The sequence below is a fragment of the Triturus cristatus genome, chromosome 1_2 (genome assembly GCF_964204655.1).
Source record: "Triturus cristatus chromosome 1_2, aTriCri1.1, whole genome shotgun sequence".
Taxonomy (NCBI): Eukaryota; Metazoa; Chordata; class Amphibia; order Caudata; family Salamandridae; genus Triturus; species Triturus cristatus.
The window spans coordinates 985,974,815-985,989,753 of record NC_140580.1 but is presented as its reverse complement, the minus strand read 5'-3'; the positions used below and the strand labels follow the sequence as shown (position 1 = coordinate 985,989,753).

Here is a 14,939-nt window from a genome sequence, read left to right as displayed (position 1 = left end):
TTGAATGCATTGCCTCTTGCAATCAGGTCTAACCCCTCAACTTCCTCCTTTAAAAAAAGTTGTAAAAATGCATCTTCTGAATAAATTCCTTCAAGAGCAGCCCTGAAGCCACTCTGCTTTACTACTTTCCGGGGCACACCAGGAGCTTCAATTTGCTGATTGAGTGTTATATTGTATATGTTTTGATGATTGCATATTCCTTTTGCATTTCTTCCTTGCATGTATAACTTTCCTGTTTGTACAGCACTCAGATACCCTAACTGGTCATGTTCCTGAAATCTATTCAAAAGGAAACAGAGATGCATATTTTAAGATAAAGCAAATGTTTTATGGGATGTACTCCAAAGCCAGTAAGAGTTTTCATTTAACATTCCCAGATGCATGTGCACGCTTGTATGGGTGTTCACAAGTGCAATGCTAAAAATTTAACTAGCACTGTGAAGACCTGATGGAATGAAGAAAGAGACAAAATACAGTATTCTTGATATTGTGTCAGATAAAATTCAAGATTCTCAGATGCGTGTGTATGCTTGTAAATGAGCTCTCAGGCGCACCACCGGAAGTATAAATGGCAGTATGAAGATATAGTAGAATGAAGAGAGTGCCAAACTACAAAGAGCTATGTATTGTCAAAGAGGACTTTCAAAGTTCTCAGATGCGCATGCACGATTTTTTCCAGACTCTCAAAACATTAAGAGTATAATTGTCCTTGCAAAAGCATGATCATTCGAACAAAGTAGCCAACCGAAGAGCGCTCGATAATACTAGAATAGTTCTGGCTTTTCAGTGGAGTGCAACAAAGACAGCTGCTACAATGCATAGGTATTGTTAGTTTTATAACGTGTGCATACTTGTGTCAGGGCTCGCAGGCACAAAACTACTTGTGTGAATGATACCTCAGCAGTTAACTGTGTCTGTTGGCTTCTGGTACATATTTATAATAGGGTACAAATGCCCAAAACATAAATATATAATGCACAACCTGACAACAATATAAAAACATATTTTGACTAAGTGTACGTAGCATATCATGATTCCATTACAAACCGATAAATTATTGAAAGCGCTGGAATATGCTATGACATCACAATAATTTCTGTAAAAGAAACAACATGGAAGTCAATTCAAAACTTCCAATGATTTCAAAGTCATTTTAGCGCACCAAATGAATATTTCAGAATGTGCATAAAGATTAATCGGGCATGATTGAAGCTACAAACATATTGGTCCAAAAGAGCATACTGCTCTGAGGCTTGCAATATACAAGCACAGTAATCCTAAGGAAAGGCAGGGGCACATTTCGTAGAAAGGCAGCCCCCGTAACTGTCCAATTCTTCGTCCTGTTTTTCAATAAGAATTCTACAAACCATTGTGCACACTTATGATATGACCAACTGGACATGTTATCGACATGTATGTGAGACCCTAAGAAACAAGCGATTATTACAGGTTCCTGAACCAATAAAGGTAATCAGCTCACTGATGGTGTAGTGCTGCGAAAATGTAATGTCGAAAAGCTCATGCTCTCAAGCCCAGGCGTTTAAATACTCAAGTAATTTGCATCACCTACGGCTGTCATGACAACCAATGTCGTCAGTGTGCGTAAAACAGTCGCCATCTTTGAATGCTTTACAAATAAGTGAACAAACATTTCTAACCACTACTGTGAAGTCAATCTGAGCTCTTAACACATGCTGCCACAGGGCAGTGACAGTTAACAGCATGTCACCCAGGCGCGGTGCGTCCATTGGCGCGTTGCACCCCCGCCCCCAGCTCCCTCCTCGGTGTCTCTGAACTTAGTTTACTTAAGTTCAGAGACGCCGAGGGTGGGGAGAACTGACAATGCATGTCAGTCAGCATGACGTCGGACCGTGGGCGGTCCGGCGTCATGTTGACTGACATGTATTGTCAGTCAAACCATGGAAAGGCAGCACAAGTGCGCATGAGTGGGCATGGAGCGTAATTTTTAGCCCGTGCCCAGTCATGCGTACTTGTGTTTTTTCTGCCTTGCGCATGCCCATTAGGAGCCCCTCGGTCTCCTAATGGGCAGGCGGCGGGCGTAGCGTAAGCTGTGCCCTCAGCCAATCCTGGCGTTGGCTGAGGGGTTGCCACACCAGTGGATGGATTTGTGTAATTCTTGCTGAGATTCTTTAGAATGTCTGGAACTAGTGTCCCAGTGAGTTTGAAGATGATCAAAGTAGTGGAAGTGCGATGTTATCCAATGGGCGGTGTTGGGGTGGTGATGTGTTTTTTAGGGGGTTCCAGTTGATCGACAGGAACAGGGCTGCTGTGAGTGGTGGGGAGGGGGAATTCATGGGTGTGCAGGAAGTTTGGGAGTAATCGATCGATGGGAAGGGTGTTTTTTGGCAAAGTCGAGGAAGGGAAAGAGCTGCCATAGGAGCCCATGTTAAACGTGAGTTTTGCATGTTTTTGGGGTTCGATTGTAGGGTGTTGCAGGTGGTTCCGAGTGGATTTGCTTAGCTGGGATCAGAGCTGGGAAGGTCTAATTTTGATTGCAAGTGTTTTGAAGAAAATCCATGGAGGGGAAGGTGTGTTTTGGGCCTAGTTTCAGAGTGCGTTTTGACGCGACTTTAGGCTTTTGGGAGCTGGCGGTAATGCACGTTTGGGATGTTAATTTAGGGTGTTCTGGCTTGGCAGCTTTATCTCCCACCTTTGCGCCGAAGTGGTAAGCTAGCGTCCAGGTTATGTTACGGAGCACTCCTCCAGCACTTTTACGCCCCGCCATTTTCAAATGTCACCAGCCGCCCCTGATGTCACCTCATCACCAGGAATGACTGAGAATACTAAGGAACATCTCCATAAATGACATTGACCGAACTTGACTTGTGTGGAGAATCCTACTGTCCTTAAGTCCAACCTTTGTTACAGTAAAATCTTTGTAAATTGACTATATCATTCTCTGTGCTCATCGTGCCGTCCTCCCAACAGTTTTTCTTTTGGTATGTTTAGGCATGATGGAGGTAGAATCAAATTTTCCCCAAATATTAGAAGCATTTAATTTGCCACTCGAACCTTGTGCAGCGAAATGCTTGAAGCTTTTTTTTTTTTAACTCGCGTCTCATTTGGAACAGAGCCTTTAAAACGTCAGGAGTTTAGCGCTGTGCTGGGAGGCAACATTTCTGATATTCTCTATCTTTGGAGTGATTTCACCCATGGATATTTGGTTACTGGATATTTTTGTTGCATGGATGCACTTTGTGTTTCCTGACCTGGTGCATTTGACAGGGCAGTGGGCCCTGAAAAAAAGGGAAGGCCTATTTAATTGGGCCATTTACTTGGAGAGTAAAATAGTAAGCAGGTGGTCTGAGCCAGGCAGTCCTGTTGCAGTTCAAGTGAATGTTAAACATTGAAGCACAAAATACATTTTTGAACTCCTGTAGGTTTCTCAAAATCAATATGTGGCCCAGAACACAAATAAAAGTTGCCCAGACTTCACATCCAGTTTGCTGTGAATTCCATGAAACTATTACACTATTGTTCCAATCCCGGTGATGCAGTATAGTTTAAAAACAAAACAGAAATCTCAACCAACATTAATTCTAATAGCCAAAGTTTAGCCTGACAAATGAAGAAGGTCCTGGTACCACCGTTGACAGAGCCAAATATTTTTTAGACTGCCGTGTCTGTACTCCCGTGCAGGATGTGCCATCACACTTCAGCATCGTTTAACTTGACTGCCTGGTGTAAGAAGTCCCATAAATATATGCCTCCAGCACCTGATAAATGAAGCAAAATGAACCTCTGCAAAAAGATGCGGAGCGTTCTACTGAAGGAGAGTCCATTTGCTGTACTCAGAAAGAGGACAGCCTACTGAGGTGTAAAAGTCAAGAGGAGACGTGCACTTATGAACTATTACTGCATATACGGAGAACCAGAGTAATTTTTCAGAAAGGCTCTGTCATGTTTTTATTAATGGAAGAACATGCTGCTGTATTTGAAGGGATAGTTGTGTAAACACCATCATAATTACTCACAGGGCTCACATCGAAAACGTACATAATATACCTAATTGTCTGTATCCTCACATGTTGACTATGCAACATGTTGCTGTATACAACTCTCTGCTCACCTGGATTGTTTGCACTTTAAAAAATACTCCAATAAAACACAAATAAATTGATGTGTCCTGCTTCTTGGAAATGAATAAAAGCGAGTGAATTGAAGACTTTACCGAAGAGCAGCCTGTATGGTTTTTCACAGGGTTAAAGTGATTTCACATACTGATTCTTCATCTGGTTTGAAAGTGTTATCACATTTTCATTTAACTGGTGTTTTATGACCCCTTGTGAGCAGTGTAGGTGTTCATTAGATCTTAAGGATGATCTGACATATTTTGTACACAGGACTAAAGAAATGGGAAAAATAACCAGCTAAGATTTTTGGGCTCTTCTGGAGACAGGGACTCATGTTTCTAAGTAATGTAAATGTAATGTAATGTAAAAATTATTTGTAAAGCGCGACATTCACCGGACGGTTTCTTGGCGCTATTCACTTTAATCAACGAGAGGCAGAAGCAAAGGCAAGGAGAAAGAGATTTATGAATAGATACCGAGAAAGAGGTGGGTTTTTAGGAGGGACCTGAAGTGAAGATAAGAGGAGGAAAGTCTAAATTCCAGCGGTAGAGAGTTCCAGAAAGAGGGTGCCAGAAAGGAGAACCTAAGACCGCCGTGTTTTTTGCGCTTGAAAACAAAATACCACCAGAGATGGAGGAGAGACCACGCAGGTCCTTCTTACCTCTTGGTAAACTAAACTCCTTTGCAGGGTTTACAAGAGGTGGCAGAGTTGGTAACAAAATAAAATGACATTTTCTATTTATTAAATAGAACAGAGCACCTTTAATGGATCGGGTTTCAGTGTCTCAGGAAATATAAGATTAGTATGATGAATACTTACGTTGTACACTCACGAGTCAGTGGGCATGTAAATGTGAGACAAGCCTTTTTCACCTTCAAAACCTAGTTCCATTCATTGGTTTCAGAGATGAAGTTGTGCTTACTAACAGCAGTTCCAGCATGAAAGACATCAGACACTTCAGAGAAGTGAAAGGGGAGGAGTTCAACTTTCAACTGCTGACATTAAGCCGCATTTCCAGTCAGCAAAGATCCAGTAACTTCCTCAACCCACACCCTCTGTTCAGTACCCCAGAGAGGAAGCGGGCTTTCAGATTTATTGAAGGCTTGCGAGAAAATCACACCAGACTTTTAGGTGTTGAGGTAATTTAGGACTATTATGCTTTGCAGTTTCCATACTTTCTCTTGGTTGTACCAGCTTGTTAGAGAAGTTACAGCCAATTGCATTTACTTTAGTTGTGGCAACAAATACCAACGCTCAGATAAAGCATTACATGCCATTTAGCTTAGCCGTTTGGCTCATACGGTCTTTCAGGGAGGGCATGTTGATCACCACCAGTCTGTACATGGGTCCTGAAAGAGGCAAAGGGACCTTCTACAAGAGCATATTATGCCTTTAAGTGGAAGACCTTTGGTAAGCAGTATATAGAGTGGATTTGATCCACTGAAATGACAGAAGATGTTGCTCTGTCATAAATTCCACAAGGTACAGGGCCGGACCTTCAGTATTCCTCTTTGTGTTTGAATTTGGCTACAATTATAGCATACTGAGAGATTGTTTTGCCATTGCAGTAGTAAAGAATTTCCTTGAGGGTTTGCATAAGGTGTTTTCACTCATCAGAAAACATTTCTCTTGTCGTCTAATTTCATTCATTCTGCTTTTTAACACATGCATAAATTGGATTAAAAGTTTATTTCATAGATATTGACATTTCTTTAAATAGTAGGTGTGTTAGTAAGATGCAGCTTTCTCTATTGAGTAGCTTTTAATATTTTTTTCAGAGTATGTAGGTTGACTAGTTATTTTGTGTACATGTCCAACTATTCTTTTTAAAGTGCTGTCAAATTTTCATTCAAATGAAATTGTTAATCTGCCTGTGTGTACCTCCCGTACTTCATGTGCTGCTGAAAAATATTTGTACATTTTGGTTCTATGGAAGGCTCCGAGATATTATCTCGTCAGGAACAAGAATTTAGGAAAATCTGAATTATCTGTTACATACCCCTATGCTATGCTAAAATCAGGAGCTTGGATTTCAAAACAATTTGTCTAGATGAATTATTTATTGAAAATGGAAATGTTCTCATCTTGCAAACAAGCAGCTACCAGATAAGCCTAGATCTCATTTGACATGAGGAAATTTTGCCATGTGGGTTGGCGACAGCATATCCCCGACCACATCTCACCCTCTGGCAAGTTGGAAACTGGTGTGGGCAGAGCCGTCCTAGTGAACTACGCAATGAAAGAATACTATTTTAACCAACTCATTCACATATTCCCACATGGCATGGTAAGGTCAACAGTGATTGCACCGTGCTCTGACAAGATGGAGAAGGGTGACCTGTCTTCCTGTCACATGATTGATAGTCCTGAATCTGAAGTATGACTTCAACTATTTCTACTGGACACAAAGCATTTATATACAGTACTGAGGACTGCTTAATCATGGGGCCTTTCACTGCAGTCCTAGTACTTAACTCTTGAGCGCGCATAGGTAGATGACCACGTCACAACTGGCCTCTTCCCCAAGATAAATGCTGTCAAAGTGGCAGTGCCAATCTGATGAGCTGATATGTTGATTAAAGTAACGAGTGACCAATCATGGTAATGAAATGTTTCATAATAATAAAAAAAAAAAGAACAAGGGTGTTTCTTTTCTTTCTTTCTGCCTCTGTTTCCCTATTTCATTGTCTAGTTCATAGCCCCAATGCCAACATGTAGATGGCTAAATCTCTTGAATCATCCTACAAATTACTCCGTTAAGTTTTTGTTTTAAAGGCTCAACAGTAGAATGCCTCTGTCAGAACAAATCCAAAGAAAAAGCGACACTTCTTTTAAATTTTGTTGACTGACTATTGAACTCACCAGTTCAGCTCATACATTTCCTGTTTTACAGTCCCGTTTTGCGAACTTAGAATACATGCAACCAGACCTTGCTTTAATTTGAACTGGGTGTGATTTCTATTACCAGAAATGCAGAACTTAGGGTGATCTATTAACTGTCACTTAGTCGCACCCATGAGTCATATTCTTCTGATGTGACCAATAGATATCGGTACATCCACATGAACCTATTATGATCAGAACGTACCACCACAGTGACCTGTAACCTACTCTAAGATTCTAATGTAGGACTTGCTGTATTAAATCTCTCTATGGAAGCACTGAGGATAGTGCTTATTCATTGGAATATCCAAAGTTGTCCAAATTATCAGGCTACGCAGATAACGCATGTCTACTTGAAGTCTCTCTCATATGGCAGTTCAGCCACCTTCAAGTCTGGACAAAGGCTGACTTTAATGTGGACCCATTGAAAACATAATTAGTCTTGATTGCCTATAAAAGGAAAAAAGCTCAAGTACAAGAAAGGTTCACTCCAAAGAGCAATGCAATATTCCACACCTATTTTCCAAAATTGCAAGGTCCCTCCGATTTCCCATGAAATGTGGCATAGGCTTCTAGAATCACTTTGCTACGAAGACACAGGAGACAATCCAGCTCTCCAGCAATGAAAGCAGCACAAGCATCCAGCATATTGTCAGCCACAAGGGAACTAAATGCAAGAGGGAAGTGAGTAGAAGACCGCACTTCTCTTGCTGTCTACTAAAACTATGGGAATCCGTTCCAATGCTCTCCTTTACAACCCTCCCATTTGTATGCAAGTCCTACTTGTCCACTCCTGTACCTTTACATTCTATTGTACTGTGCTCTGATGTTTATATCTAGTTTTGCATAACATAGCAAGTGATTACTAATCTAAACCCCATATTATGCAGTCTTTCAATACCCTCTCTCCTCCACTGCACATTCCTGGGGAATCAATATTCACATTAAATATATATAGAATTACTATGTTATGTACCGTCTGGATGTTCTGTGTTAGTTTGATTCACATAAAAGACCCTACATATACCAAGCAATGAGGATGCTAAATTAGCTAGTAGTACCAGACTCTTTTAGTTCCAGGCTTAGAAAAGCTCAATAGCTGATAAAACTGGTCATCACAAAAAGGCTACCACAGTCCTTTGGTTTCTTATATTTTTTGTAGTTACATTTATATAGAGTGCATAACTCTGACAAAGAGCCAAAATGTGCCAGGCTCCAGAGACAAAATGCACACTACTCCATGGGAGTACTATGTATAGAATAGAGTGTTATTGTTACGTGATCTATATTGGGAATATTTGAATGCTGTGCATGAACCCTAGGATTGTGCTGTACCTTGGTACATGTTGGTGCAAAAAGCAGTAAGTCTTAATAACCATAAACAAGAAATTCTTGTGCAGGGATAAATTGAAAGTGTGTGACGGCAGTGTGGCCTTTTAGGGAGTGTTTTTTGTTCATGCCTATCTAACAGAGACTGCTCAACCCATGTTGCCCCATGTGTAACTGCACATACGCATGCTTGTAGGAGAGATGTACGAAAATAGGCTATATCACGGATACCTACACTCATTGTATAATTAAGTTTAACCACATAACATATGAAGGCTAGGACTCTGCCCCGAGGAACAAGTTGCTACCCTTGGAAGGTTTAATCTTACATCAATTAGAGAATATCTTCTGGAGTCCTCCAAGGAGCACTGCTTAGGAAGGGTATTATGCAACCATACATTTTATTTTTAATTCACCACTTTTTACGTTTTCAATATAATTAAATACAACGCAACACAGATATACAGGCCTGGGAAAAAGATAATGTTCATCTCCAAGAGTACTAATTACATCATGATATTAGCAAAACAATATAGTATTATCTATCAATATATTAAACAGAGTAGACAGTTCAACCATTCAGCTCGTCCTTTTTCTGCTAAACATCACATGATCCAGGATAGCCAATATGAAGTATGTACCATTCTGTCACTCCACTACTCTTTCCTCTACCACTTTGCTTTCAGCAAATGAACCAGACATCCTGTGCATGCTTCCCTTCACTTCTTCTTTCTGGATTGGTACCCTGACTCGCCATTCTCCATCTTACCAATGGGCTTCTCTCATATGTTCCAAATGGTTGTCGTCTTCTCAAAGAGGGGCATCTGATTAGCAATCAAGCCTGGTAATTTTTTTATTGCATGAAGGAGCCATATTTTTAACCACCATATAGTGGGTGGTCATTCTTGATTCCAACAACGTGCCAAATTTCGGCCCAAGGACCCCCTTCTCCTGGAGCCTGGCACATTTTGTGGGGAGGGGGACTGTGTCCTCCCTCCCTGGGCCAATTTGGCCCCAGAGACCCCATCCCCTGAAAAAGCCCATAAAATGATTTGGTGTACAGAAGTCATTCCTGTCCCTCTTAGGCATCCCCTCATCTTGTCTCCACACATTCACTAATTACAGATCCTCTAAAATGAAGGAATAGCAGTCCTACGATGATTCTGAGGCTCCGATTAAGTTGTTCTGCACAAATAATAATATACATAAAGTGTGCAGAGTAAAACTTGGATCTGAAATGCTCTCCAGATTGTCCCTGTCCATCTTACTGTTCTAATGTGACACATTTCTTCCAGGGGACATCATCTCCTGAGTGAAATTGTCTAGTGCTGCTTTGTTCCTATTTTCTCCACTTACCCATGCTGCATCGGTCCAGACACAGAGGCCCCTGAGTCTCCAATACACTCATTGACTCCAAGGCAATATTTGCAGCTCCTCCACGTATAGGGCTAACAATTGCCCTTCCTGGTGTCGCTGTTGAGATCTGCAACTGTCGCCTGTAGTGCCATTTTGAAACCTCCGATCACCAAATGAAGCTGCGAAATACTTTCTGACTTTGGAATTGGAGTGCCTCTCACCCTGCAGTCTATTAGAGGAAGGGTCTACCACTTCCCTGATGTTCACCAGAGCTTTGGAGTCTCAGCACCACCAGTGGAAGACTGGGGTGACACGAAAAGAGCACAAGCTTTGTGCATCTACAAATGGTGGCCTCCTCGGAGCCTGGCAGGCCCAGCACCTTCCTAAAGGCATAACCTGGATGAAAGCAGGTTATTTGCTGTTTGTGATGCACAGGGTCTGGATAAAGTACTTTGATAAACTCAGTGCTATTGTGTCTAGTTTATTCCATGGGTTATGGAGTCATTTTTGATATTCTGTTTTCTTTCAAAGGCATTCCCAGACAATGCAGCTCGTCGAGAGGTGGAAAGTCTGCCTGCTGTTTGTCCCAGTTCTGGATGCCCTTGGAAGGGTACGATTAAAGATTATGAGGTTAGTCAAAAGCATGTATCGCTGCAACCTTACTGTGTCTTGTTTTTATGAATTGCATGCATGTTCTTAGACAGTAATGTCTGTTGCTGTTGGCTGATATATTCAATCCATTCATTCATGCATGTAAGCAGTGGTAAAAGCTAAGGATATGCAGCTCTTGTCATTTCAGCTACTCTGTTTTGTTACATTTTTTAGGCTCAGTAACACATCAAGAAAATTATCTATACACTTAGTGTAGGAATGTTACCCTTTTTGATATGGTCACTCCCACTTTTTACTTGATATTCGATGCAATTTTGACTTGAAGTTCCTGCTATCCAGGTCCCCAGTGCCAGATCTCTTTCCCAAAACTGTATAATTGTTCCCCCAATTGGCAATACTTTTGGCACCACTATAAATCCCTAGTAAATGGCACCCCAGGTACCTAGGGCATGGGTACCAAAGAGGGTCCCTAAAGGCTACAGCATGTATTGTGCCACCCTGTGGGACCCCTAACCTAACTCATGCGGACTGCTATTGCAGGCTGTGTGTCTTGGTGCAGACAAGAGTGAAAACATGAGATGGCACACAGCCTTCTGTGCCATGCCTACAGACCCTGCATGCAGTATATGTAAGTCTCCCCTACAGCAGGCCTTGCAGCCCTAAGGCAGGGTGCACTATACTGCATTTGTTGAGATATCTGCATGACCAGGTATGCCCCTGAGCTGGCCAGTTCACTTACTGACAGTCCAAGTGGACAGGGAAGCCATTTTAAGTGCATGTGCTGGATGGACACTGGTGAAAACGAGTTCCCCAGCTTCAATGAAACCAAAGATGTTTGGTATGAAACATCTTGTAATAATGAAGCCACACTGATTCCAGTGATGGGTTTATTAATACATGCACCCAGAGGGCACTTCTAAGGAGCCCCCTGACTACTAGTGTGCTGGCTGACTGGTCCTGACCATCTTTACACCAGAGACGAGTTTCTCACCCCCAGGCGTAAGGGGCAATGCTCTCAGGAGGTCAGGAACAAAGCCTGATCCGGTAGAGGGTATTTCAGACTCCTTTCAGCAGGATAACCTGTACATTTGCATTCCAAGGCAGGGGGCTTCAAAGAGCCTGCCACCTTAGGTATGCACATCTAGCTTCCTTCAGAGAGATGCCACCCACCACCCTGCTGAGGGCCCATTTGGCACCTGAACAGGTGGGAAAAATAGTAGACCGAGAGGCGTATTCACCCTCAAGCTAGTTCCACCACTAAGGTGGGCTACCTGATGTGGACATGAAATTTCAGAGTCTGCCATCTTTGTGATGGCAGAATTAGGTACTTTGTGACAGGGTTATGCCCACTTCCGACAGGAAGTGGTCATATAGGGGGTGTTGTGATCCCAGGGGTAAGGAGGCTATTGGCTACTACCCTACACTCCCCTAGCTACCCTAAATTTAGTATCCAGGGGAGCCCCTGGCTCCAAATATGCAGATCCTGCCAACCTGAAAAAAGAAGACTGACGCTGAAGAGTCGCAAGAACGGAAGACCAGCAACTGACTTGGCGCCAACCCTGCTAGCCTGTCAGGATGTCCTCGAAAATTGCGCTAACGGCAGCTGCATGTGCCTTCAAAAGCCTGGGAGGACTTTTAGCTTTCAACTAAGACCCAGGAACTCCTGTTGAGTAGCGGATCTGCATCCCTGCAGCCTTTGGGCACCCCAGAAGAGCTGCGAGGACTCTGGATTGCCAAAAACCTGACACCAAAAAGCATAACTGCACCTGTACCCCCTAGCCCGAGTTGAAGTGGACCAATGGAGCCAACTGGGTCCCCAGACTCTCCAGGCTCAAAGTTCACCTTGGTTTTCCCAGCTGTGGACATCCAGACGCTGCCTGCAGCCTCTTTGTGTAGGCTTCCTCTACAGCGAGTGTCTCTGGTGACAGAAACCTGACGCCTCAGGACAACTCTGTACCCTGCCGCCCCGGCCCAAGGAGAAGAGTGCCAAATGTGTCCCCACATCCCGAGCATTGTATTCCCACGTCCTCTAGCATCGTGAGACCTGAGACTCCTTGTTGGTTCAGCCGGATTTGCCCCCAAATCTGCATCCTCTTTGTGACCAGACCGAGCTCCATTGACTCCAACGATGAACCTGACGCTGTATTGCTCCATCTACCCGGCCACCCCAGTACTGCCCGAGGTGACCTGTTGGTGCTACCTTGGACCTTGCCCCCATACTCATCTTAAGTCCAGGAGATTGGTCTCGTAAGTCACTGTGAAGAACTTGTATGCAGCATTTGTTTCCCCTCTATATTATAATATTGCCACCTCTGAAAATTGCACTGTTGACTTTTGAAAGCTATAAATATTTCTACCTTGAAACATACTTACCTGATCATAATGATTTTGGTGCCAAATATTATATAAAGATACATGCTATTTCTATAAATTGGTTTAAATCTTGTTTTTGAGTTGTGGGCATCATTTATTGACTGGGTGTGCTTTAAATATTTAACACCTCTGATAAGCCTCAGGTTGCTCGACCACACTACCCCTAAGAGAGCACCTTGAGATTGCTAGAGCAAGGCCCTGTCCTCTTATAAGGGATATCTGGCCTCATTGCAGAGTAAACCTCTTTTGGGTATACTACATAAAGAGCCAGCTCCCTACTCTTAGTGACAGGCAAACATCTTTTTTTTCAGTTTTTTCTTCATTATTCTGTAATCATATTGAGACTGTATCGAGCACTGCGACATTGTGCAACATTTTAATATTTATATGACCTGCATCTCCATTGTGTTAATGGCAGAAAAAGGATGATCATAATAGATGATTGCTACTGGAGTACATTTCTGTATGAGTGTAAGCTCTATAATAATTAGATTTTACTATAGGTGTACTCACCTCAGTGGTCTTCCCCTTACAGCCATTCTTCAGTCTGCTGCATGTATCCTCTCTAATTCCCAAAAATATGATTGCATCACTCTTGGTCTCGAGTCCCTTAAATGGCTGCCTCTGTAGTCATGAAACATACACAAAACAACTTCATCACTTACAAATTTCTCCAAATCAACAGTCACAATTTTCTGAAGTAAATAAATAAGGGCCTAATTTAAAGTTTGGTGGTCAGCCCACTGTCCACCAGGGAACAGACATAATAATGTCTGCTGCCTTGGAAGACTGTTACTCACAATATTTAGAGGACTCAGTCTGCCTTCAGCTGGAGGCTGTTTTTGTAAAACAAAAAATGAATCACAGTGGCGCCCTGGGAGTTGTGTTGCAGCTTTTGGGCGTCCTTTTTAATTCTTTCTGTTCGGAACCACCAGGCTTTTCCTGGCCATTCAGAACAGGAAAAATGTACATCAGACCGTCTGCGCTAAGTTACTTAGACCAACAGCCCAAACTTGTTTGAGCCATTGATCTAAGGTTACCACTGGCAGATCCCCAGAACTAGCGCAGGGCACTGCAGTTGGAAACATGACGATTTGCATTATTCCAAATTGAGTGAATGTACTTTCAGTTTTGTGGACATGGCACTCTGCCACATTTGCAGTGAAGTACCCTATCTCCCAGTCTCTAAATGAGCCCCTAATTATCTGATAGCATGAGGAGTTGATAAGCAAGTCTCCTTTTGATGGATACTTTTAACCTCAGATTCTTTGCCTTGTGTTTTCTCACCTTGTAAATCTCCCCATATGCCAGGCTGGATCTTGAAACCTGTGTGCTGGCAAGTGGTGCTATTAGTCTTCATTGTGAGCACCTCTTTTGTGGTGGTTGCTCGCAGAGCCCCAGAAATGTTAGATTCTCACCTCCCCCCAGTGGAGCCCAAGGTAAACTTTCTTACAGAACTTTGGTGTCCTTCCCCTCTACATCAAAACCCTTATTAGTATTTAATGAAGCCCTGATTGAGCCCCTTATCACCCTGGTGCAAAACTTGCTCGACCCAGTCTGTGATTCACCCATTTGCAAAACTGCACCGCTCCAGGTGACCTACTTTTCGAAAGCAGAATCCAGCTGCTGAGAGCCTCATAGTTCGGATCTCTTTCAACAAATGTAATCTGAATTATTTTCCTACTGCTCCATCAGAAATGGAATCAAAGAAATGGGGCACAATGGGCAGTAGTCTTTTCATTGATAACCCTAGCACTTCGATCCTTGAATGCTGTTTGTCTCTTTGGTAGCCATACTCATACCCTCTGGCGTGGCGGGTGCAAATTTGTTTGCTTTGCTGAAAGATTTCTGACACCCCATTGCATAAACAGTTCCGGGTTGCCAGGATATGGCGAAATAACCTTTGATGTTTGGCCTGGATACCGCAGATTGTGTTGCTTGGTAATGGGCACTACTGTGCATTAGATGGCATGCTTAGATGCATGCCAGCAGGTTTTCTGAGGGGTTCCAAGCCTCAGATATAGATATGGGGCTTGACTGGTGAAAATACAGATTCTACAATAGAATGCTTTAAGGACAGCAAAGCTACTGTTTGGTCCTTGGGGTTACTTCACCCACCTGCCAATTCCACCAACAGTATTTGAAGTTCTGAGGCTATTCGAGGTACTTTGCCACCTTTTCACAGCTTCCAGGGGAGAGAGGGGTGTAGGAGAAGTGGTAGTCCTCCGTTGTTATCAATCATCTTGTAATTTCCCCTTCATTGGTCATTTGGAGCCGTTTGCCGATAAAAC

At 42.7% G+C, this 14,939-nt stretch overlaps 1 protein-coding gene across 5 annotated transcripts in view; it reads left to right on the top strand.

The window, feature by feature from the left end:
* Positions 1-14,939, top strand: part of TRAF2 (TNF receptor associated factor 2) — a 407,403-nt gene that overhangs the window by 212,978 nt on the left and 179,486 nt on the right. For all 5 annotated transcript variants that reach the window (XM_085610939.1, XM_085610956.1, XM_085610929.1 and 2 more), the window contains one exon: positions 10,195-10,293. In XM_085610939.1, the coding sequence (XP_085467065.1) occupies positions 10,195-10,293 (99 nt within the window). The remainder of the gene's footprint in view (positions 1-10,194; positions 10,294-14,939) is intronic.